The 24,140-nt window shown below is 52.8% G+C and overlaps 1 protein-coding gene across 3 annotated transcripts in view; it reads right to left on the bottom strand.

The window, feature by feature from the left end:
• SORL1 (sortilin related receptor 1) overlaps window positions 1-24,140 on the bottom strand; it is a 53,403-nt gene that overhangs the window by 25,667 nt on the left and 3,596 nt on the right. For all 3 annotated transcript variants that reach the window (XM_055819300.1, XM_055819301.1, XM_055819299.1), the window contains exons 2-20: window positions 17,387-17,503; window positions 16,939-17,064; window positions 15,995-16,156; window positions 14,542-14,609; window positions 14,018-14,198; window positions 11,846-11,947; window positions 10,724-10,893; window positions 10,357-10,549; window positions 10,049-10,166; window positions 9,436-9,509; window positions 7,571-7,659; window positions 7,282-7,460; window positions 5,725-5,911; window positions 4,516-4,644; window positions 4,193-4,278; window positions 2,429-2,601; window positions 2,079-2,210; window positions 1,467-1,558; window positions 458-704 (exon numbers count right to left, since the gene is read on the bottom strand). In XM_055819300.1, the coding sequence (XP_055675275.1) occupies window positions 458-704; window positions 1,467-1,558; window positions 2,079-2,210; window positions 2,429-2,601; window positions 4,193-4,278; window positions 4,516-4,644; window positions 5,725-5,911; window positions 7,282-7,460; window positions 7,571-7,659; window positions 9,436-9,509; window positions 10,049-10,166; window positions 10,357-10,549; window positions 10,724-10,893; window positions 11,846-11,947; window positions 14,018-14,198; window positions 14,542-14,609; window positions 15,995-16,156; window positions 16,939-17,064; window positions 17,387-17,503 (2,625 nt within the window). The remainder of the gene's footprint in view (window positions 1-457; window positions 705-1,466; window positions 1,559-2,078; window positions 2,211-2,428; window positions 2,602-4,192; window positions 4,279-4,515; window positions 4,645-5,724; window positions 5,912-7,281; window positions 7,461-7,570; window positions 7,660-9,435; window positions 9,510-10,048; window positions 10,167-10,356; window positions 10,550-10,723; window positions 10,894-11,845; window positions 11,948-14,017; window positions 14,199-14,541; window positions 14,610-15,994; window positions 16,157-16,938; window positions 17,065-17,386; window positions 17,504-24,140) is intronic.

Raw genomic sequence — 24,140 nt, forward strand, 5'->3', positions numbered from 1 at the left:
GTGAGGAGCAGTGCTGCCAGGGCCGTGCCCATCAGCGGTTACTGCACTAAGCCACAGCAACTGCCTGGATGCGCAGAGCAATCAAGAGTGCAAAGTCTCCCCAGCCCAAAGGGCAGAAGAAGGGGAAGACCTGAGCTGGGATTTGAGCAGGAATGGAAGCAGCAGTCACATGTGCTGAGTGGCAAACAATCTGGGGAACATAGCGCAGTGCAGCTGCTTGGGAAAGCTGCACATCTCTTGGATGTTGGTCCCAGTTTCAACTGCACCTGCCCGCTTGTTTCAGGGTTTGTGGGGACATGCCAGGAGCAAGAAAGAGAGCAAGCATCGCACCCACTCCTACCCTCCAAATCCAGTGCGCTCAACGCTCCTTCGCCACCCACCTCATAGACAGACTAACCTCAGAGTGTGCACACTATGGAAACACATACCGATGGGAAACAAGCCGTTGCAAACATACCTTAAATACAGCAATAGCGTAAGGGTGAGGGAGGCTGTCCAGGATCACAGATCTCTGCAGCCCATTGAAATTGACCCTCTCAATCCTGTCCATATAGGCTTCAGTCCAGTAGATCCAGTGCTCATCCACAGAAATGCCATTTGGCCACCGCACACCCTCTGAAACGATGCACCCAGCCGATGACCCATCCATGTCGCTTCTGTAAATGCCAGCTCTGGAGTCTCCCCAGTCTGTCCAGAACATCAATCTGACAACAGGCAGAGAGGTTACTCAAAATCATAACAAAACAGCTCATCAAAAGGAAACAAGTTATGAAGCAGAGGTTTGAGTACTTCACATTCCATGTCTCTTGCAAGAAATGCCTTTGGAAAGGCAGCTCTTTGCAATTCTAATGAATGCCAGCGGCAGACCTACAAGCAGCACAGAGGCTTATTTAGCTGCAGGTTCTGTGGTGCGAGCGCAGCTGTAGGTTACCTTGTGCTGAACTGCTTTGCTTTAGCACACACACCTAAAGACAGCTCAGGTTTGTCAGCACTACACTTGCAGCGCAGCAGCCACGGCAAAACCATACTCAGAAGATGTAACTTGCATTTGGCTCCTGAATTTGAGCACGGCTCGGTTTCTCAAGCATCACTGCAGCTTTCCCCACTGACCAGCCAGTTTTACTGGCAGGAAAAGTTATTTACTAGTAGATAAGTATGGGTAGGAAAAGAGCAGTTAAACTGAAAGAAAAACCAAGTCTGTGATTGCTGCGAGGCAGCTGGTGCCTTGGTCGGGCACATGATGGCAAGAGTGTGGCGCAGGACTGAGCCATGCCTCGCTGCACTGCCCGCTGCTGCTCCCGTCCCCCCGTCGCACCCTTTGGGGCTGAGCCTCGCCAAGCTTTCTGAGCAGCACTCTCCCTTGCGTTTGCGTCTTACAAGTCTAGTGTTGAAGGAGGGGCTGTAACAGCATGGCACCCCTGGGCAATACCAGGGTACCTGACTACTTGTGATGCTTGATTTCTTACCCATCTTGGGGAACTAGAGCAAGGGCTCTGGGTCGTTCAAGTATCGAGGAATTGAGGACAGTAAGTCGCAGGTCTCCGTCTGGATTGGCAACCTGAAGTCGTAACCAAAAAGAGGAGTTGTGCATTTACTGTGGGCAACTGCACTGGTTAAAGTTAGGTAAAATCTGTGGCAGGTAATTACTGCTCCCTCATAAAACAGCTTCCATGGGCAGAGGGAGCGGTTACGGTGAGGCAGGTGATAAAAGAGGATGGATTGGTGTAGGTATTGACATTTCTGTGTGACTGAGCGAGCAGCCGGCTGCTGCAGTGCTCTGTCTGTACCCTGTGCTGGCTGCATGTACTGCACGAGGACGCTGCTTTCCACCACCCCCACCCCCGATTTCTGCTGTGCAATTCAGTCTCACAGACCAACCTTGGTTTAAGTACACAGGGCTGCATGGTACCGTATCCTGTTTGCATTTAGATCCAATAAAGTGGCATGTGGGACAAGGGTCAGTGTGCAGTAATGCCCCCCCCGCCATGAGACTTCAGGGCAGCACCCAGCTCAGGGCCCAGCCTCAAGGATGCACTGACACAATCACCTCTTTTTAGCATGGGTCGGCGTAGCTGTACCTCAATTTTGGGAATCCCGGCATTGACCCAGTACAGCAACTGACTGAGTGGTTCAAAGGCCAAAGCTTCCACTGTCTCCAGCCCAGTACTTATGATTATTTCTTGCCCAGAGCTCCCGTTGAGACAAAGACGCTGCGGGGGGGAAAAAAAATCAGAATAAAAGATGAAGAATTTCCACAGCCTCAAGAAGAGCACGGTCAGGTGTGCGAGGCAAGCCGTAGCTCAGAGGGAAGGAGTACCCAAGACAAACATTTGGTTTTCAGGGTGTATGTGCACCACCTGCCTGTGGTGCACGGAGGCGATGACACGGGCAGCCGGGGCTGCGGCAGCATCTCCACTCCCTGGCTCACCTGTATAATGTCCAGAGTGACATCAGCCCAGTACAAGCAGTTGTGGTCATAGTCGAAGTCCAGGGCGACTGCCCCTCGCAGCCCAGCCAGGGGCAGCTCCTCACTGACGCCAGAGGCGAGGTCATAGCGGTGGATGGAGTAGCGGGTGGCGTAGAGAATGAACTCATTCTCCTCTGCAAGAACAGGGAGAGCCTTATTTAGACACTTCTGGCCAGTTTAGGCTACTCAAGGGACAAAAAGAAAATACCAGGTATTTTTTCTTACCCGTGACTGCACGTTTTAGCACCTCAGCATAAGGGAGGCAAAGGCCCTTTGTCTCGGCGGGATTAGGTTAATGAGAACACACTAATAGCTTTATGTGGGTCCGGAGCGCAATGCCACCAATTAGAAATAAAATACTGATCTCCTGTTCCTCAAAAATATCATAAAATAGGTGGGAATGATGTAAATCTGCGAGTCCTAGGGGACGCTGGCACGGCAGTGAATATCCCAGAGTGGGTTTTGTTTCTGAATTGTGACAAATCCAGTGTAATGGGATCCTGGTCCAGGACAAAGTCTCCTGGGCATTAGCACACTACTGGTGAAGTCCAATAATGCTATTAATGAGTAAGTGTAATGTCGGTAAGTAACTCTGGCTGTGCATCCCTAACGAGATTAGGCAGAGATACGAAACAGATACTGTACATGAAAGTGTTACCATGGTGCAAGCCAACACGTATCTGAAGACGATCAGCAAACACTCTGGGAACACGGCACTTCAAAGCCCAGCCCAGTCAGGCAGGGTCCTTCTCGGCATGACTAACACAATTCTCCGAATAGCTCAAGAGGGTTCAGAGGGGTGAATAATGTCTCGGGCTCTGAACGACGAGGAAAACTAAGCACAGCATTGGCACGAATCCCAGCAGAGGGAACGCTTCCCCAGGGACCTGATGAGCCCTTTTGCACCTGGAATATCTTTTGCACCCTAAAAAATCTTAGGATAGTGCAGAGAAATCTCAGGCTGGCTGGTCTGGCTGCTCTGTGGCCCTGTGGCTCTGCTCAGCCACAGCCCAGGGCTGCCCTGCCTGCAGCACCGGCGCAGCCACCCTGTCCCTTGCATGAGCCATGTCCCTGTCTCAGGCTCGCTCCTGAGCTGCTGTGCAGCAGCATGCTAATCACGCAGCTCATGATGGCAGATTAAATTAAATCTGTAATAAGCAGAATGCAAATAACTTTGGCAGTACAGGGGAACAAGACCGTTCCAATGCCTCATACATTTGAGAGGAGAAAATAAGGACAGAGGCGAAGCTGGCGGGTACGGGTGTGAGAACTAAAGGGCAGCCTCTGCCCTGGTCCTGCCCCAAACAGCCATCGTTCAACTGCATACAGTGGCCTGTCTCAGGGTGGTACCTTCCCAAGGGTTTCTCCAGGATGAGGGTATCTTTGAGCTAACTCCTGTCTTTCTGGTTGGGTTCAAGCCAGCTGCAGCAAGGATGTGACTGGGATAAGAGGGCTCCTGCCCACAGCCTGCTCTGAGGGCTTCAGCCTCCTGTGCCTTCAGCAGCAGAGCAGGCTGAAGCTGCTCCTGCGCAGGTCGCTCAGAGGCTCTCTGGTCCCTGGACAGGACAGGAGATGATTGATTTGTAACCCACTGAGGCACTTCAGCTCTTCTGTCATAGGTTTTGTCTGAGAGCCCTCTGGGAATTTGTGCATGGTTCCTTAGACATCAGCCAAAGGCTTCATGAATGAAGCCCTTGTGCCCAAAGCAGTCCTGTACATACTCACCAGCTAGAGGGCATGGTACCAGCTCCCCTTCGAGACGTGACTCGATGTCTCCACCTGTACAAGTGTCCCCAGAGATCTTTCGGTAGCTGCAACATAGACAGGCAGGCAGTTTATTTCATGGAAACTGTTAACATGCCATCATGCTCAGCCAGAATAAGCAGCAGTGCCTAGTTACAATGGATGTCCAAACATGCAATTTGTTTATTGCCACTCAAGGAGTGTTTGTGACGGGGTTTTGTGGTTGTTTGGGGTTTTTTTAATCACCAATAGGATAAATCCCAGCATGTGGAAAACCAGGTTCCCCTCCCAAGTACAACACGTACCCTCGAGTCTTCTTGTAAGTTGAGCCAACAGGACAAGGGACTGGCGGGTCGTACGGTTTCCCAGCAAATTCAGGGTCAGGAACGCAAACTTCTAACGATAAGTCGTCACTCAGTTTAAAGCCAAAATCACTGCAAGAAGAAAGATGTAATGAGGGACGGGGAAGAAGGAAAAAAGACAGCCATGCTATATACTACTACTCTGTTCTATTTTTGCATAGAAGTTTTAAGAACCCAAAGAATGTCAGAAGATCATTCATTATCAGTATTTAGCTGCATAATAATATCTTACAGCCGAGCAGCTTCTGTCTCCAGGACGTTTCAAGAACATTTTACAAATAAGCTTGCCAGTGGCCAAGCAGACTAGGGTAGGTAAGGCAGCAGCACACAGCTGAGCCAGTGCGCCTTGAAAATCTGGCTGCAAGCCCCAGCTCTCCAACTAACTGGGTTAGGTCACTGGTGTGTCTTTTGGCTTTTCCTGCTGGTAAAATAGGAGTTACAATGTGTCTGCTCTTTGGAAAACACTGTGGAAGAGGCTATGTCAAACTGATTTTGTAGGGAGCCCAGGGCTGCGATTCTGAGGCAAGAATCAAATCCCACCAGCACTATCCTCAGTCTGTTCACAACGAGCCAGACCCAAGTCTCTGCATCAGAGAGGCAGGTCTGGGACGCCTGTCCTTAACTGTGTGTACCGGGCACTTGAGCAGACTGGCCATGAGCTCTGCTGAAAGTCCAGTCCCTGAAAAGTCGTTCACTTTCTAACCCCAAATCTTTGCATCAGATTGCCAGAGCGTGTTTCCTAATCCTGAAAGTTGTGCGGTGTCAGTAATGTGCAGATTGCAGATGAAATGACACAGCAGGGCCAGCTGCATCCCTGTGGCTAAAGGGTCACTAAGCTTTTCAGTAGAGGATCTCTGTATGTGATGGGAAAGTGTCCGCCATCATTTGAAAGAAGGTGATGGATTAACAATACTTCCCTCTTCTATGGAACCCTTCAGAGGCTCCCGAAAGGCTCTAAAGACATTAATTAAGTCTCATGCCCTGTTATTAATGAAAGGATGTTTTCAGTCTATTTAGTTTCCTCTCTGCTATAAAATCAAGCAGCGATACACAGAGCTAAGTAAATTGGATGTTTGTTCACTCTGAGCGATTGGTCACAGATATTTATCTCAGACTTACAGTCCAGACTAAGAGAATTTAATTGGTATTTACCATTCAAAGTCTTCCCTTGTACAAGAGCAGTTGGAGACCATGACAGGCCTGTCAAAGTCTTCACCATTGAAACAGGTCGCATGAGGAGTCCTCCTTTTGAAAACAGTTTTATGCCCCAGTAAGCATTCATTGCCTCGCTCGTCGGAGGGTGACCACAGTTTGTAGTCATTCTCTGTGCAAGGGACCCCTAAGAGAAGCAACAGGTTGGGGTAAAGAAAGGCACAGTCCTTGTGGCACCCCAGACCAAGGGTTTGGAAGCAAGAGCGGCAGGTTCCCCTCGGTCACTGCTGTCGACACGTGCCCAGCAGGGATGTGCAAAACACAGTACCATGTCCTGCACCAGCACCACACTGTGCTCCAGGGACTGTGGGGACGGAGAGAGCCTTGCTCTCAGAGGAGGTGCGAAAGGCCTCCCAGGGGAAGCTGCAGGCTCCAAGCAGCCAGCCCAGCCTCTGAGGAGGCTGCATGAACCTCGGCTTCTTCCTACGGCTGGTGGTGTTGTGGCATCAAGGCCCAGGATACTTGCAGCAAGTGCAGGGCGCACTGGCACCCAGCCATGCACCACGCAGACACCCATTGCTGCTTCCTTCCCGTCACTCTCCTGGGCATGAAGCGAGCAGTTTTCCCCCCCACTACATGGCTCTAGCCCCGGCCCAAAAGAAAAGGCAAAGCAGAAAGCATGTCAGCTCAGAGCATGCAGCAGCACTTGGTGACGGGCGGCAACAAGCAGCTCGGTCGTGGTGACAGTGAATTTGCGATGCCTCATTTAAATGAAGTTGTTCTGGTTACCAAACATTTCTAACAAAATGTCAAGGGAATCAGTTATAAATTTTAGTCAAGCAAATTCCTCTGCTGGGTTTAACTGCTCTTTGATTAAAATGCTGCCTTGCAATCAAAGTTGAAACGGGTTATAAAACATTCATAGGCACAAGCCTTCAGAAGGATTTTTTTTTTTCCCCTTTTCCTTTTCAACAAATTCCTCAGTGAGGAGGAAAGGGATACGGGGAGAGTGCAGGGGGCCCTAGAGCCTTTGGCAGCGGGACAGGGCACCCTGTACCACAGCCCCCGCAGGGGATGCCCTCTCCCCCACAGCTCCTGCGGGACAGCTGGGACAGCGGGGTCAGCTGGCTGCCTATGGGACTTGAGGGCATCTCTCTGGGGTCTTTTCTGGAAAACAGGATAGAGGGCAATAGCAACAAAGGTGTTTCTACACCCAATTTGTATTTAGGCACTCAACTTGCGGTGCCTGTCAGAGGGAATCTCAGAGCCTTAGATGACTAAATAGTTTGGTTCACAGCCTGAGGACTCTAGGTCACTTTGGGCTTCTGAAAACCTCTCCTGCGCTCCCTCCTCACCCTCAGTCCCCCCAAGAGGGTAAGTGAAGATCTCCCTTGCACCCACAGGGGTGCTAGGGGCAGGCTGCACAGCGTGGGGACTGTCTGGTTTCAGGTACGGGCTTATAGCGTGCACAACCTGCAAAGCTGCAGGGTGGAGACAGGACAGCTCTCCCACCTGCACAACCAGCGTCAGCGATGGCTCTGTCACCTGTCCCCTTACCCAGCACGTCTGTGGTGTTGATCTGCAGTATCAGCCAGCTGTGGCCATTCTCTTTGTATGAGCCGAAGATGGTGAATATGGTGCTTTTCTCGCCAGGCTCGGTAAGCAGGCCATACACAAACACCGGTTTCTCTGAGAAAGTGAATATTTTCCAGGTTTCTCCTTCATTTGTGCTGTACCTGGAGAAAGAAGATTGGGAGAGCTGCCAGGGGCAGGTCCTGCCCACCACAGGGCACTCTCCCGGCCCCAGCCCAAGCACCAGAGGCAATCCCCCTGCCCTGCCACTTACTTGAGCTGGTCGGTCTCAGTGCCTTGTGCAATGGCCACAAGAATGCCACCATGGTCACCCCAAGTGTAATAGTGGGGTCCAGACAGCGCCTGGAAGAGAAACAGTGCCGAGATGCATCAGAGCCGTGCTGAAAGGGAAAAGCTTGGCTGGAATATGTGCTTTGTCAGAAATGCTGTTCGACCCAAGCTAATGTTTTGGTTTGCCTGGGCCAAGCCAAGGACCTGGAGGCACCAGAGATTCAAGTGTTTATGGGCCAGCAGCTGTAGACTAGCACAGCCAGCCCAATTTCCCTAAATGTATAGCTGTGTTTAAGAGCAGCACTGTGCTCTCGACTCTGCTCCTCCCACACCACGTGCAGGGAAAGAATCAATGGAAAAAGTTCCATTACATGAAACTAGAGGCCATTGCTCCCCCTCTCAGTCTCCAGCTCTTTGTCATGTCTGCAAGGCTTTTTCAATGCTCGGCAGGGACTCACCGCCTTCCTAGGACTGCAGGTAAGTATTGGTTCTTGTGCTGTAAGGTTTTTTGAATGCTTAAATTGAAGCAGGGCCACGGAGTGCAGAAACAAGCCCCCAAGACAGTTCATGCATCCATCCCACAGAAAGAAAGTTGTACTTCATCCTCACCTCCAGCTCTGTTCAGTGACCACCAACACAAAATCATCTTTGCTTTCCTATCTGGGGAGCCCGGCACAGCTCAAGATGAGAACTGGAAGCATGTATGTACCTGACTGCTTGCGGGACATGCCTAACACACCTGGGGAGTTCTTACACAGGGCACTGAATGTATTGTTTCTTTCATTTCTGTGCTGTGAAATCATACCAGTGATCTGGAGAGCAACAAGCCTTCCAGCCTGCTGCTTGCCAAAGCTGAGGAAGGAGTTGTGTTACTGCTGCTCAGCCGGGGAACAACACTGCTGGGTCATTCTGCACCCCTGCTTGTGATACAAAGGGCCCAAACCAGCCAGGAGCTCAGCATCAACTGTGGGTCAAAGCTTCCTCGGCATGTTTTAATTGCACTCCAATGCAAACCTGCCTGCGAGCCAGGGGAGGTCGGCACCTGAAAGTCTCGGCTTTCAAATAGCTTCCCTGGCCATGAGCATCCCTGTCTTGCCACAAGGCTCCTGCAGGGAGAAACAGGTCTCCACAGCCGCTCCCCAGATGAATTTTGGAGGCACCAGCTCCCAGCCAGGGCTGGCCTCTGAACCATGGTTGGCTTTGGCAGCAGCCACACCTGTGGCATGCCCCCCTGCTGCCACAGCTGCCCAGACCATAACCCAGACCACGCAGCATTTACGGGAGGAAAAGGAGGCCACTTAATTCACAGGAGTAAATAGCTTGCAGATGTTGAAATACCACATTACACTGGCTGCAGAATGCACAGGCAGACTACAAATACTGCCACAGACCAGAACACCCACTTAGTAAACAGCATCAAACTCCCCATAAACCGAGGGCAGCATCCCATTTTTCTGGAAGGTGCCAGAGCCTCTCCAGACACTCTCACATACAAGGTCCCAGCTGTCAGTCCTGTATAAAAGGGGCCAGATGACCCATGCTGAGGGCAAGTCCTGCCAGCTGAAAAGAACAGAGGAGGGAGCTCTCCTGCATTTGAACCCACCACCTTCACCAAGAGGCCCAGGAGGTTCTCCTCCAATGTTAACCCACGCCTAGTCCTTCATCTAAAGACCTTTTTGTCTTGGTCTCAAGGGACATTCAGCACCTTCCAGCTACAGCTCTTGGATGTCAATGTGGAGGTCAGTTTTAGTGCCCAAGAGCTGCACGTCACTTATCTGTATTGCTGCCAACATCCTACCTGCTCCTCCATCACCTTGTCTGAGCTGGCACGGAAAAGGGTGGCCTTACCTCTCTCCACCTTGCTCCAGCACTGCTCGAGACATAGACATTGGTTTTCCTTGCCATGTTCTTGCCAACGGAGCCTAGGAGAACAGGAGAAATCATTCTTCCTGAGGAATGCAAAGCTATTGCTTAAAATGAAGGCAGAGATTCTAAACTATTTTTGTCTGTGAGCAAAATGACAACAGTTGGGCAGCCGATCTTCCACACTATGAACTAATCCCTTCAAAAGCAAGTATTTTAAAGACTAGCACAAGTTTTAAAAGCAGCTGGAGAAAGACCTATGGCTGTAAACACGATCAAACAAAACGTGTGTTTTCTTCAGTAAAAGAGTGAGACAAACAGGAGCTTCTGTATGTTCAAGAAACCCTTCACAGGGATAGTGGCAGGAAAGAGGATCAGAATAAAGCAGGCAAGGTTCCTCACATCACCATGCTGCAGTAAAACATACATGTTATAATTACTGTATGGGGACTGCAACAGAGAAAGGAAAAACCTGCAAAATGCACCACTGAACTGCATTTTTGTAACCTGCACAGACAAGCCAGGCGCTGCCAAGTTCCTCATGACCGGACAACAACACGCCCAAGCCCCCGCACAGCTGCAGCAAGGAAAGCGGTACCAGTGGCGATGATCAGCCCCGGCGCTGACTCCTTGGAGAGAATGGGCATCCTGCGCAGCTGGAAATTAAGCAGCTGGCTCAGGCGCTGGGCCAGGTGGAGAGAGCAGCCCTGAGAAAACTGGAAAAGAAAAGCACAGTGGCATTAACCCTCTACCCTGTACTGACCCGTGCCCTCGTCCCACCTAGTCCAGCCCCCTCCGCTGGGAAAGACAAGGAGGGACTCCCTCACGGTGGGATTGCCATTTCAGCCTCTTTTGTGGGGGCCTTCTGCCATGCTCGCACCCCTGCCCCTTCCCAGCCCGTGCTACCTCACAGTCTATCTGCTCCCCGTACTGCGTCTGCGCTGGGGGCTGCAGCAGCTCCCAGGTGCCCCCCTTGTCAAAGGTGATGACGGAGTGCATGTTCTCCTCGCTGAAGGAGCCGTTGATCAGGGTGGCGATGTAGACACCCTGCACACCTTCGACACGATGGAAGTCTGCAAAGGGCTCGTTGGCAAAATACCTGTAAGCAAAGGTGGGATCCATGAATCGCAGCCTCACTGGGTCTGGGGAGTGGGGAACTGTCAAGGCTGGGGGTCAGGGCAATGCTCTGATCAAATCAAAAGTAAGCAAAATCTACAAAGACCTCAGCTGATGTACTCATTTACCACAGCTGATTAAGCACATCCCCCGCTACCTGACCAAGGTGTCACTTCCAGCTCCTCCCGGGCTGTAGTAGAGCACATTTTCTAAAGACAGGGAGAACTTCAGGCCTTCTGCCTCCGATATGTAGAGGTTGGTACGGTTGTTATCGTGGCTGACACACACAAACACTTGGTCCTCCGAGGCATCAGCAACATAATATTCCTTTGGGAGGTAAATGACAGGTGAGCTGGCTTTGCACGTGTGGGCATACAAGCGCGGTTTATGTACAGGCTGGTTTAGTGTTTCCCCTTAGCTAGCTGAAAGTTATTCTTCCCTCCATCCATTTGTATTTATTTTTTCCACTTGGCAAGTAAGTATCTTCCCTTTGCTTTTTCTTTTGTGTTTCTCCTGCAGCAATCACCATCCTCCACCCTCCACGCTGCAGAACCCACTGGCAGAGCCGCCCAGAAGCAGCGCTGGGTGCCAAGCCCCGTCGGTGCCAGAGCTCTCTGTGCCTGGACCCCACCGAGGCCAGGGGCATCTCGCAGTCGGGAGCACACCCTGCTGCTCTGCCAAACGCTGAAGGTACTTCTTGTGCTCTCCTCCGTCCCCACCAGCCCAGGGACACCTCATCACATCAGGTTCACAGACCACAGAACCTTTGCAAACCCTGGCTGTGCCCCTGGGCTTCCTCTGCCTGCAGAGAAGAGGGGTGCTCCGGGCCATGCCGGTGGGGGCAGCGTGTGCCCAGTGACCTAACACCCCACACCACGGGAAGAGGGAAGGTACCCAAAAGCAGAGCCAAAGCACCAAGATCAGCCCCCCTCTGGCTATCTGGGCTTTGCTGCCAGCCTCCATCACCAGTGCTGGAGGAAGTCAGTGACCGTCTCTTTCCAAACAGCCTCGCGCCCAGGACGGTGCTGGCCCTGCACAGTGCTCCCAGTATTTCTCCAGTGCCATGAACCACTAGAATCAAGTACCATCACATAAACCACAAGGTCATCCTAACATGAGCTTTTGCTTAGCCAAACCCCTGTGAGCAGGGTCATATGAGGTCCCTTCCCAGCTCCAGCTCCTGCAGCATCTGGTGGAACGCAGAGAACTGCTGTTGACATCTGAGGGCCTCCTTGGCAAAGGAGGGAGAGAGGAGGTCTTCTTGGAAAGCACCACTTACCTTAATTGGATGCTTGGTTACAAACTGTGCCACACGCATCGGCTTGCGGTTGAAGGAAACCCAGAGCTGGACCGAAGGCGGCTGTGAGCTGCCTTGCAAATGCTGTGGCAGAGCAGAAGGATGTGTCAGAAGCAGCTCTCACCCTTGAAATCACCCTCGTCCCCAGCAGCAGCAGAAAGGCAGACTGGGGCACACGCACAAACCACACGCCCAGGACTTCACCCTCCCTGCACATGGGCAGAGTGTGGCAGCTGCCCAGGACCGACGCTGGGGAGCATTGCCCCCCGCTACTGGTTTGCATTGCCACAGCCAGAGCTCAGCAAGTAGACAAACTGCCCTTTCTTGCCAGTCGGGTGGAGGTAAGGGGGCTGGTTTTAATTCCTCCCCTTTCTGCACAGCTGTCTGTTCTTTCCTCCCTATTTTTAACAATTTGCACAAAATGAAAGGCACCAAGGTGAAGCCAAAAAGGTAAAAAGCTGGGGGCAACCTATTTCATGTGGGATGCCAATGGTAAGAACCTAAACCCAGATTTAGGTTCCAAAAATAAGCGGTCTGATTTTCCCAGGCTCTGTATCACTAAGCAACTGTGCCTCCCACAGAAAGGAGCATAAGTCAGTGTCCTGGGTGGCTCTGCCACACAGCCTGTCCTCTCCCCAGCACCGCTCCTGCTGCAGCCAGGGTTTGATGCAAGTGCCTGATTCCGGACCTGGGGATGTAACTTCTGAATCGTAACTTCTGAATTGTGGTTTGCAGCCAGGCCAGCCTCCCTCCTAGTTTCTGTGCTTCCCATTGGTCTTTGCACGGAATACAGGTGATTTTTAATGTTGTTTAGTGTAACACCAGTCATTAGATCTGCAGGAGAAAGGGTGATGGTGACCCCTGTGACCCCTGAGCCCTCCAGAAGCAGAACCAACTCCAAAGAACCCCCAGATCGAGTTCGTTCTTGGAAAGGTCCCGACTCAAAACCGCCTCACACTTTCAGAATTGCTGCCCTCCGGGCCCAGTGGCTTTGCAGAGACATGGACCACCCCTCCTCCGTGTTCCACCCAACATCAACAGCAAGCCTAGATAAAATCTTCTGCAAACCACAGCAGGCTTCAGAGCAGGCGCAGCACTGAGGGGACAGGCCCTAAGAGCTGCAGGCTGTGCTACCTGCAGGAGAGACTTCTGAGAAACAGAAAGCGCTCTGCAAACACATCCCCTGCCAGTGTCGCACACCACTGCGGCTGCTTGGGTGGCCGGAGGTGACACGCTCACCGCTTACTGCCTAGGAAATCCCACACAGTTTTGCAAACCCCTAAATGGTAAAGGCTGTTCATGAAAACAGACTTGATAGCAGCAGCGGAGGAGGAAAGCAATGCTAGCATCTTCTAAAAAGAAAACTGCTCCTTAATTCTAGAAGGAATAGGACTCTACCCCTCTGGTGTAGTGTCTCTGATCGTCTAGAAAGGACTTGTCCTCCAAGAAACCACAGATGCTTTCTAGCTTTCTTTCAGGTTTGCCTGAAACTGGCCAACAGCTACAAAAAGTATAGGGGGCCCTGGCTGCAGAGGGACCACAAGACCGCTTTCACTCACCCACATCCTCTTTTCTTAAAAAAGCAAACTGAAAATCCAGCTTTCTTTCCAAGCTGGAGCATGCTAGGCGACTTGGCCCTTATCCACATTTGATGGTAATCCTCTCTGACAAGCGGCCTCCTAACCACTGAGCTTCTGAGCCACGTTTCCCCTTCCCCCGCCTCCCCCACCCCATGCCCCCCGCCTCGCCCGCCTGCCCAGGCATCCTGTGGTTTTTCCCAGGTCCCAGCACTTCGCAGGCTGACCTACTTCTGCCCAGCCTCCTGAAGGCAGGCTGAGCAGAACACCACCGCTGCCAGCCCCTCCGGGAGAGCAGCATCGGTGGGTGTTGCTTCATCCACAGTGGTGCGAGGTCAAGCAGGGAAGGCAGCTGCAGGCATCCTGAGCGACACCTCCGCATCAAGCAAAGGTCCAAAGTGACAATCCAAAAGCTGCAAGGTACGGCAGCGAGTAACGCCACCCTAGCAAATGCTCTTACCACGCTCTAGGCACAGATTCCACTGAAAGCAGAGCTACTGCCCGCTCTGGCCATAGTGGTACTGTACTGACACGTCGACCGTCACCCCTGATGGCGAATTGCTCACATGATACTTACCACAGACTTTGTTGCGAACATGTATTGGTCCCTGAGCTGGAAGTCTTCAACGCCTTCCAGAATTATTTCTTTATTTTCTCGGCTTTGAAAGAAATCGGTGCTTCGAATGACTGTCGATGCCCCAGAAGGCTCATGCCGCTCAATGTACACTGTATTTGGCTTATCATAGGGCTCAACCCCCCTGGAAAAAACAAACAAGGTGGTGGTGTTACCTCTGCAGTCACAACGCAGAAGGCAGCGGGTGCCAAGGAGCAGAAGCCCTTTCAGGAGATGGGGTGGGCGGGCTAGAACCAGGGGGAAAGTGCAGCACCTCTGGGTGACTGCCTGTGTTGGTGGCTATCTCTTGTTACCCTGCCGTGCCACATCCCCACGATGCAGGGTGTCTGCTGGGTGAGGGGAGCAGGTGGCTGGGGCTGCAGCGCGCTTTGGTACCCAGGTCCTTGGTTTGTGCAGGCCAGAAAACAAGGCAAGAGGTGAGGAGTGAGAGACAGGAGCTGGGCATAATGCATAGGTGCAATACGTACCAAGAAAAGGACTTCACGTGTTCCTGAATCATAATCCAGGTCTGGCCAAAATCATCCGATTTCCAGAGCTGCAACAGAAACGTGAGAGATGCCAGTGGGACTGGGCAACCAAACAGACCCTGTCCTTTAAGAAACCCAACCTCAGGCAGCAAAGGCAGGATGGACATGCATCCATTGCAAAACTGTGAACTACTTTGATGACTTTGCTTTACAGGGCAGCTGCCTGGGGCAACAGTAATCTTTCGAGCTGCAGGAGAATAACCAAAACAGGAAAAAAACAGTCTCCTACCAGAAGGATTTCCCACTGTCTGTTGATGCACCTGGTTTTACATTAACTCAGAAATAAAAATAACTTGTTATAATGTACTCGTGGAGTGTGATAGCAAGGGTAAATATCCGGGCAGAGCTGTCTCCCCCTCAGAGGCCGCTACACCACCAAGCACAGCAACAGACAGTTGTTGCAGATCTGCGGGCACCAGTAAGACAAAGGTCAAGGGGAGAGATAGTATCTTTCATTGCACCAACAAAAGCAGCAGGGATAAACATGTCAGCCTGCAAACACATCAGCCCCTCTGCATATCCGTCCCTTGAAGGGCCCATGCCCCTGAAACATGCCTGGTTTTTTTCCAAGGACTTTGGTGGCACCTGAGCTGCAATTTTTGCCTCTTTCTTTGCAGGTATGTGGACACGGCCAGACTCCAGACTTGACAGTCAGTCCAGCAGCCCTTCTGGGGAAGGTGCCATTCTCAGCCTGCTCCATCCCCCAGGAAGGCATCAGCAGTGCCCAGCACACACCCTGCTATGACTGGACCGAAAACAGCACAGACTGCACGTGTCCCTGCTGGGCTCTCCCCATTCACACACTGGGGGACGGTTGTTTCACCTCCAGGTTTTGCTTCAGCGACTTGTGTCTATCTGAATGTGCTGTCACTATTTACAATCTTTACCCAGCAAGGGAAAAAAAGCGTTTTGTTTTCAAGAAACAGTTTGTTATGCAAGACCCAAAGCCAAACCACATGCCCACATGAAATACTGCAGAGGTCAGCTCTGCCTCAGCTGCCAGCTCTCTGCGGCGAGTTACGACCGCAATAGTCGGGGAGATCAATGCAGTCAGGAGCGGTGTGGATTAAGGATTAGCGTAAATCAAGGAAAAGGGAGAGGAAATGTTTAAGCCAACTATCCTGCAGGTACTATATCCTCCCTGCCCCACAGGTCAGAAACCAGGCTGACCTGTAGGGAAGGGGGTGTGCTGGCTAATTTGGGACAGATCTGCATGCAGCAATCTGAGCTCAGATGCCCTGCATAGTCAAAGCACAAACCCACACGGTGCTGGCACGAGGCAGGGTGGCTCTCGGCATGCCACAAAGGCTGTGTGGCACCTAACAGCGAGGGGAAATGCCACAGCACGGTAGAGGCAGGACACTGGCCCTCCCATCTGAGCAGAAGTGCTCACCTGCTTTTTAGGATGAGACCTGTCAAAGCCCAAAAGGAGGTTGGGGTTCCTGCCATGCAGGAGGAGGTCTGCTGCTCTGAAGGGAATCGAGAAGCCCTGAATATTGTTGCAGAAGTCGGTGGTGATCCACAGGTACGGGACAAAGGCATCCACGAAGATATACTGGGAAGAGAGGGACCGACAAGGAAGAAAGAAAGCAGGCAGTCAGCCTCCAGGAGGTCAAAGCAGAGCTCAGGCTAGCAGTAACAGAGGCACATGTCCAGGGGGGGCTTTTGGGGGGCCAAAGTCTGGGGGAAAGGAACCTGCCTGCCCCAGCCGTCCCCTCTCCTGCCATGCTCCAATGCGCCTGAGCGCTGTAGAGCCATACAGGAGATGCAGCAGCATGCCCAGCATGTCCCACCTCTGCCCCAGGGACCCCTGGGATGCCCCAAGGGTCTCTCCTGGGAATTGAGAGGACCATGCAAAATCAGCCTTAAGTCCCTGCCTGCAGGAGGGACCTGCCCCTCCCCACTGCTACAGAAGAAGGGCCCAAGTGAGCACTCGCCCTGTGCAAAGGCAGGTTTTCAGCATGACCCACAGATGTGGGTCGGGATGACTGCACACCCAGTTCCCCCGGCCTGGCTTTGAAGAGGAGAACACCTACGGAGTAGCAAGTGGCAGCTTCAGCTGCTGCAGGGCAAGGACATGTCACCTCTCCCTAGGAGGGCTTCAGTCAGTAAAAAGGTGACCTTGGTGTAGAGAAAGCCTAAACAAGTATTTCTCTTGGTAGCTCTGTAATGATACTAGTGATGGGCATGCAGCTCGCTGCTCTATTCTATAGGCACCGCCACTGCAGGATAACTGCCCTGGCACCGAGGGCCGCGCGTGTTTGTGCTGTGGGCAGCGATAAGCAGTGCTGCCCGGCGGAGGAAGCCCGCTGGGGCCGGCTGCCGCATCCTCCTCACCCTCTTGTTGTCAGCTGGGCTGTGGTAGAACTGGGCAATGGCCACCTCGCTGCTGTTCCCCCCGCTGAAGCCGAACCTTTCCGAAATCTTCTTAAAACTCTTCCCATAGTCATAAGACACATAAACCTGCAAAGGAGAAGCCCCAGCGTGAGAAGTGCAATGCCCTGGCTTCCCTTCTGACCGATCTGGTAAGAAGTCAGAAAACTGCAAGGGGCAGAAGCCTTACAGATTGCCCGAGCCAGCCTTTCAGGGCTCGAACACAGAGGGGGGGCAACACAGAGGATATTAAATGGGGGTTTTTTTGTGCTTCTGAACTCAAACTCACGGGCCTTTCTTTTGTCTTCGCAGCAGACAAGGAAGGCAGGCTGCAGCTCAGCAGCTGCTGCCACCTCGCCAGGCACAGAAGCAGCAAAGGCAGCCCGGGCCAGTGCCAGGCTGCATTACTTACATCGCTGTTTTTGGGACCCAGCAAAGACAGGCTGTCTCTGGCCAAGGCCACGATCACGTTGCTCTTCTCTCCGGCCCAGTGAACAACCATCTGATTGTGGGAATCGTTGAGGCTGACCTGCAACACCAAGGAAAAGGCACCCTGAGCCACAGCCTCTCCTGCAGCGACAGCTGGAGAGCAAACGCCTGCTTGTACCCCTCATCCTCGGAAACAGAGACTTTGGGGAAACTCATTCTAACCAGGGGCAGAAGTTAAAGAGTTAAAGGTGGCGGACAGCAGAGGGGCACTGAGCTGCTGCTGCTCAGAGGGGCCTGGGGTGTGCTCACAGGTGTGCTCACAGACACTCCTGGGGCGAGCTCAGCTCCAGCCCGGGGTGCTAAAATGCAACTGGATGGCCCACGGCTGTCGAGTGTGTGCTAAGGACTTTATTTTTCCACCACCATTTTCTGAGACTGCTGTGCCTTCATCCCACTCCCCCCTCCCCCAGTAAGTCTCATTTAAAGCTCCCCCACCATTTAAAGCACAGCCAAGTAAACCTGTAGCTGCTCTGCATGATGGAGGCTGGAAATCTCTGCCGACGCAACAGGGATTACGCAGACAGTGCCACCAAGCCAGGGCTGCCGTCAGTTATACCAAGGCCACTGCAGCGAGATACTCAAGCACTCACTGCAAGCCACCAAACAGTTAAAGAAAATGCTTCCCTGGGGGGTGGCTGAGTTGGAGCATGGCCTCAGGTAAAGCAGCTTCTCTCAGGAAGGTGTTGGCAAAATGCATGAGCCTAAAGGGGTTAGTTTTCCCTTTTTTCTTCCTCAGAGAAATAGGATTTGAGCGACAATGAGATCAAAAATTAAAACCAAGGACTGAGAAGTTATTTCAAATCCAGGCTTATTGGGCCAAGGACCACAGGGAAACGGAGTCACCTTTCTACAGTGACTTCTTCTGTACCCGAAAGGACATGCTGGTTTCCAACACATGCCGTTGTACGCAATCCCGTTATTCCGTACGTGCGGTTGTATCTGGCAGCGCTGTAGCAGCGCCGGTCGGAGGGGACGGTTTCTATGAGGCAGCTATTGCAGCATCACTGCCGCTGGAGATGCAGGAGCCTCTGGGCAAACCCAGCCTGCCAGCGCGAGGGGATGGCCAGCCTTGCGGGGAAGCAGGGTGAAGTAGCTCGGCCACAGATGGGTGCCCTGGTGGCTGCAGCAGCAGACGTGCGTGCCTGAGCCCCTGCACGCCACTGTGGCTGCGGCTCAGCTGACGGCTGGTAACCCCTAAGCTCACGGACTTGGGAAGCTGTAAAAATACAGGGCTAAGCCCTTCTTAGGCCTGACACCCTGCAGCTCCCGCTGACCCCAGGATCAGCGAGGAGTGCTGCCCAGGGTGAGGGTAAGGGACTGGTTTAACCTCTGCAAGTGGCCGGCAAGTAAAACGCTTGGAAAAACAAGGTCTTTATTCTGGAAGAAGGGGGGTGAGCGAAGCAGAAGCCCTCAAATCCCTATTATGCAATAGGCTCACACAAGGGGAAAAAAATAAACAAAACCTGGCAGGGAGGCAACGGGCAGTTCCTTGGGCTGGTGCCTCCAGCTGCACCCCCACCTGCCCAGCCAGAGACCCCCCCACTGGGCAAACCATGCCATGGCGCCCGGATAGCAAACGCAGAGGAGATTTAGGTCAGGCAGCAGCATCAGCTACAAAGCAAGCCAGTGGTAGCCTTGTGCACCCGCTGGAAAAAAAAAAAGAAGCGATGCTGTTTGAGGATGCAGGGAAACAGGGCAGTGAAGAAGGAATTGCTGATGCCCACTGAGACCGACGACATACAGCCTCAGGTCTGAAACCCAGAGCAGCTCTGCACTGCCAGCCCCAATCTCCCTCCTCTCTAAAAGCAGAATAACTCCATCTGACCCCCCTACATCTATAGTAGTTATTTTGGGTGCAGTTTTTTTGGGTTCCCTGCTGTGCCCAGCTGAGGTTGCTGGCTTCAGGCAAACAGCTAGCTTTATTAGCCTGTCCAGACTTTTGCTGATATATGGAGGGGGGACGGGGGGTGGGATAGCGAGGGGGAGCCTGCAGTTGTGCAGAGACAGAAGCGAGCAACCCTGCCCAGCCCCCCTTCCCCAGAAAAGCCCCTCAAGAGGGAGACCAGTCTGCTCTCCCCAGGGAAAGCCAAAGTCTCAATGTGCCAGACCTGCCCCGCACACATCGTCCCCAGCTCCCCTCAGCCAAGAGGGGCTTGCTGCTACCTCTGTGGCGACTTCAGTAGCACTTGGCATCTTTTTCCTGCTTGAAATCCAACACTAGAACAGCTTCAAAACCAGAAAAACCACTGGGAACTCCCACCTGCACCTTGCTTTAACCTCAGCAATAAACCTCTACAGCTTTTTCCCATGAGCTGGAAGAGACAGCGAGCCATGGAGACCTCTCCTGAGAGCAGGCAGCACTGGCAAAGCCCGAAGGCCAGGGGGACCGTGTCTGGGCTGGTCTGAGCCTCGTTACGCATCAGCAGTGCTCACAGAAAGGCCAAATGGCACCAGTTGAGGTTTGGTTCCCTGGGAGGGAGGAACAGCAGCACCCAGCGCCTAGGGGCTGCGCTCAGCAGAAAAGTCTGGAGTAGCTAAAGACTGCTGGAGTATGTCTTACCAAGGGGTGTAAAGAAAGAGAAGCTGCCAGAAGGATGCCTTACACTGCTAAGCCCCCCAGGAAGGGCTCGTGTAGTGGCGTCTCGTGTTTAAGAGCCTTGCACGTTTGCCTCGCTGGTTCCCGGTGCAGGGACCGCAGCTGGCAGCTGCATGGCCCTGCTGTGGCCCTGCGGAGCCCTGTGGGGACTCGAACGGCTCGGGAGCAACAAACAGGACCCCATGTCCTTGCTGTCCCAGGCAGCAGCACTGCATTGTGCCCCAGGTGAAAAATCACCTGATGCCCCATTGACCAGGACAGGTTTTGTGAAATAGCTTTGCAATGCAGCTGTTGCTATGCCTGACAGGAGTCGCCCTGCCCCGTTAGCTGGGATGAGGCTCATTTGGCAGGAGCCCACTGTCACAGACTCCCCAAACAGGGAAAACCTTTCTCGGGAACCGGTTTAACCTATGAACGGGCAACGGCTGGTGCCTGATGGAAACAGCGTTTAGCATAAATTCCACTTAATGGGGAAGTGGTTTGGTCTTTGCCAAGTGATTAAGTGTATATGAAATATGCATGAAATTCTAATTTGTCCTTCTAATATGTAAGGTGCCAAATGAAGTCCAGGAGGGGAGAACTGGAGCCAAGATGTAGCGGCAGCTGCTTGTGTAGTTAATGTTGCTAGCTTTGCTCACACCATATATTTATTTTTTGTTAACAGTATCTCCCAATAAATGAATCCCTTGCAGAAATGGGGGGAGAAGACAGTCCCCCAGGTCCTGTGGGCCCATGCCCCAGAGCTGGTACAAGCTGCCTCATTGCTCAAGGAGCACAGTTGGAGCCTGAGTGCTCCCAGACTGGGCTGGGATGCAGAATGTTGTCGTCTGGATGCGTGGGGTTGCGCTAAGATGGTTCTACCGCCTTGCCGAGCCTACCGAGGGGACAACTGTCAGCTGGTGAGCGGACCTGGGAGCAGTGCCAAGCTCCTTAAGCATCTGGACCTGGGGAAGCACCCTGGTCCTGCATTGCTCAGCACCTGCAAGTGCCAGTTCCCCTTCCCATTGCATTACTCAGTTGCTTATGCCCCGAATTGAGAGGTTGGGGCAGGATTTTGGTTGCCAAGCTTGGCGGAGGTGGCTCACCCCTCACACATAACAAACTGCAGCATTAGCAAAAGCCCTGGGCTCCAACAGTGCGGGCTGGCCAGGAGATGAGTGACTCTGGCATGGGCACCTCGCTGTAGCTACTCGTACGGCTGCTGGCAAGCTAGACAGCAGTTATCTCAGGCCTTTCCATCACTGGAGGACTCCAAATCCCAGCCTTGGATCCACCAGCAAGGCTGAGCTGCTCCGCGTAGGAAGCATAACTTCCCCGTGCAGAAATCACACCGTTAGCTGTGACAAACTGCAAGCAGAAATATTGTGCGCTTGCTGACTGGTAATAGCACCTGGCACCCGCGCACAGTGACAAGTGTCGGGACAGCGTTAGGGGTTATTCTTGGTGCTGAGTGGGCTTGGGAGCTAACTGCGTGTGTCGGCGGGTATGCTCTGTCAAGAACTAACGCGCTAGCTATAGGGCTTGGACCACAGCTCTGCCCGGGTGCTCACCATTAATCGGGAGGTGACGCTTGGAGTGCGACTTCTTGGGGGCTGAGGCTCAACACTGTAAAATTGCGGGTGTGCAGAAAAAAAAAAAGACTCCTAGGGATCATTTATGTGTTTTCCCGTCCTGGTTAGGTAACTGAAAATGGGATGCCTACAAACAAATGCAGTTCTTAGGAAATTTCTGAATAGTTAATAGGTTATTACTATGGCTCAATAAGCGAGGGCATTGGAGAGCAAATCTGTGGCTGCGAGCAGCTGCCAAAACCATCAAAGTTTCACTGGCAGCTCAGATCTTGGCTTGAAGGCCATCAGGAGATGCTTGCAGAAGTGGAATCGGCTAAACATTTTGCACCCAGTAGCCGGGGAAATGAGGATGGGGCTAAACAAAGTTATTGCTGAAAGGGGTCAGAAGCAAAGCTGCAGCTCAGTTAGCACAGGGCTTTAAAAGGAAAGGTGCTCTCACCAGGCTCCTCATCATTCTGGCTCGCTGGAAACCACGAACAAGTGCTGAACCTTTGCGTCCCTGTTTCCTCTGCCTCCCCCCGCACCCTGGCAAGGCTGACGCAATAGCCCGGCATCGCCGATGAGTCGTGTGTCATGGGTGGCTACTGCATTCCCAGCACGCTGCGTTCCCCGTGCGCTCCCACTAAAGCTTCATTACTGTACCTTCTGCTCTGCTCCCGAGCATCTGTTTCCAGCCCTGCCACGATATTTAAAATACAATCTGTGCTTGCCATAGCACTGCTTGTGGCTTGGACTGAATATGCCAGGGTCTGAAATCATTGATATGAAACACGGGTGACTCATTTCAGAGAGTGCCAGGCCCATGTTAATTTTGTTAATACTGAAATCATCTGCTTGCAGGGCTGTTTTCTCTCTGCTACCACCAACAGAGCTCTCTGTTAGCTGTAGTTCCTAGGAGAAAGGAAAAGGCCAAGGGAAGGGGAAGACTGGGGTCGAGGCAAGAGCCCTGTTTACCCCAGGAATGAGCAGGACCCTGGATGAGGAGGTCCTGAAGATGGGCTCTCTTTCTAAACTGATGGAGGGGGAACGGGTGTGATGGGGAATCGAGGCTGCCTCTGCAAATCTGGGTAAGCACCAATGAAAGTCACTCCCCCCATAACCAAGGCACAGAGGAAGGCTGCAGAAAAGGTCTAAAGCGCTGCCAGTGAAACGCGCCATGAGCTCGTCACTACAGCTACAGAAAGCTTAAGTGATGCCCATGGGACACTGCAATGCTTGCTTAGTCCAACAGCAGGATATGCGAGGAACCTGCCGAAAGGGAAACAATGAATAAAACCACAAATACCTCTCCAGGCCGCTGCGGTGCCAGGAACAGAAAGTGTGTGGCTTCCAGACACCCATCTCTCCTGGCAAGCTCAGGAGCGGGGAACCTTCCCAGGGCTGCTGGGAAAGGCACAGGGGGGTCTGTGCCCCAGGCAAACACAGCAACACAGCGATGGGGGGGGATATCTGCCAGCGCCAGGAAGGAAGAAAAGGCTGGGCGGCCCAGAAGCCTGCAGCCAGCCCTCTGCTGGGATGTGCCATCGCCACCCAGTGCACCTCCAGAAGGTTAAAGCCTAATCTGGGAAGGTCTCTGCCAGGCTGGCAAACTAGGTCAAAATTAAGTACGGTTCAATTCCGATGCAGCGCGACTGGTGTCTCCGCTCGCACAGCCGGATGGTATTTACCCCACAAAGTGCTCTGAAAGCAGAAGGGCTCTTTGCCAGTTTGCAGGTTGGGAGCTAAGGTGGACTCTCTACCTGGGACGTGCCAATGGCCTCAAAAGAAGAGAAGCTCCACCTCTCCCCACTCAGGCGCTATTTTGACAACGTGCTAGCAGTATTTCAGGGCAGCTGGCCAGCATGACCCACATCTATGCAGCGCACAGCACGAGGGCGGTGGGAAAGGACTCCCGCAGCCCAAGCACAGCTGTGCCCACCAGCCGCAGCGTGGCTGCCGGCCGAGCGCCCCTCGCCCCTCCGTGCCCACTGCTCTAGCGAGGGAAGGGGGCTCATCTCCCAGGGAGGCCGCTGCTTTCTTGGTACTCTGCAAGTGTGCTGTGCCACAGACACAGAGACGTTAACATCTCCTGCACAAAATCGTCGCTGTGGTGTTATGTTAATGGGAGACATTTTCCTCAGCTGTCTTGAAAAACTTCTGTCTGAAAGACAAAGCAGCATCATGGTGCAGCATCAGTTTTAATCTAATGCAGGCTGCAGCAGCATGTGGCACTCCAGGCACTAGCAGCTGAGGAGTTCATCTCAGGTCTTCATCGGTGCAGAGGGGCAGGGAGTGTTACCATCATGCAGGTGGGCTTACCAAAGGTCATTTTGTAGTAAATGGCCTGGAAATGATGAAAACCTAGTCCCTCTCCTCAAAGGCAGGATTGGTTATCACCAGGAAACAGGAAGCTTGAGAGCAATTAATTAGGTCCCTCTGGAAGGGGAAAGGATGTGCTGCTGTTAGGGCCAGCCAAACTGCTGGATCAGGGGATGTGCAGAGGCAATGGCTGCACACAGGTCAGCAGTATG

The sequence above is a fragment of the Falco peregrinus genome, chromosome 15, assembly GCF_023634155.1.
Source record: "Falco peregrinus isolate bFalPer1 chromosome 15, bFalPer1.pri, whole genome shotgun sequence".
Taxonomy (NCBI): domain Eukaryota; kingdom Metazoa; phylum Chordata; class Aves; order Falconiformes; family Falconidae; genus Falco; species Falco peregrinus.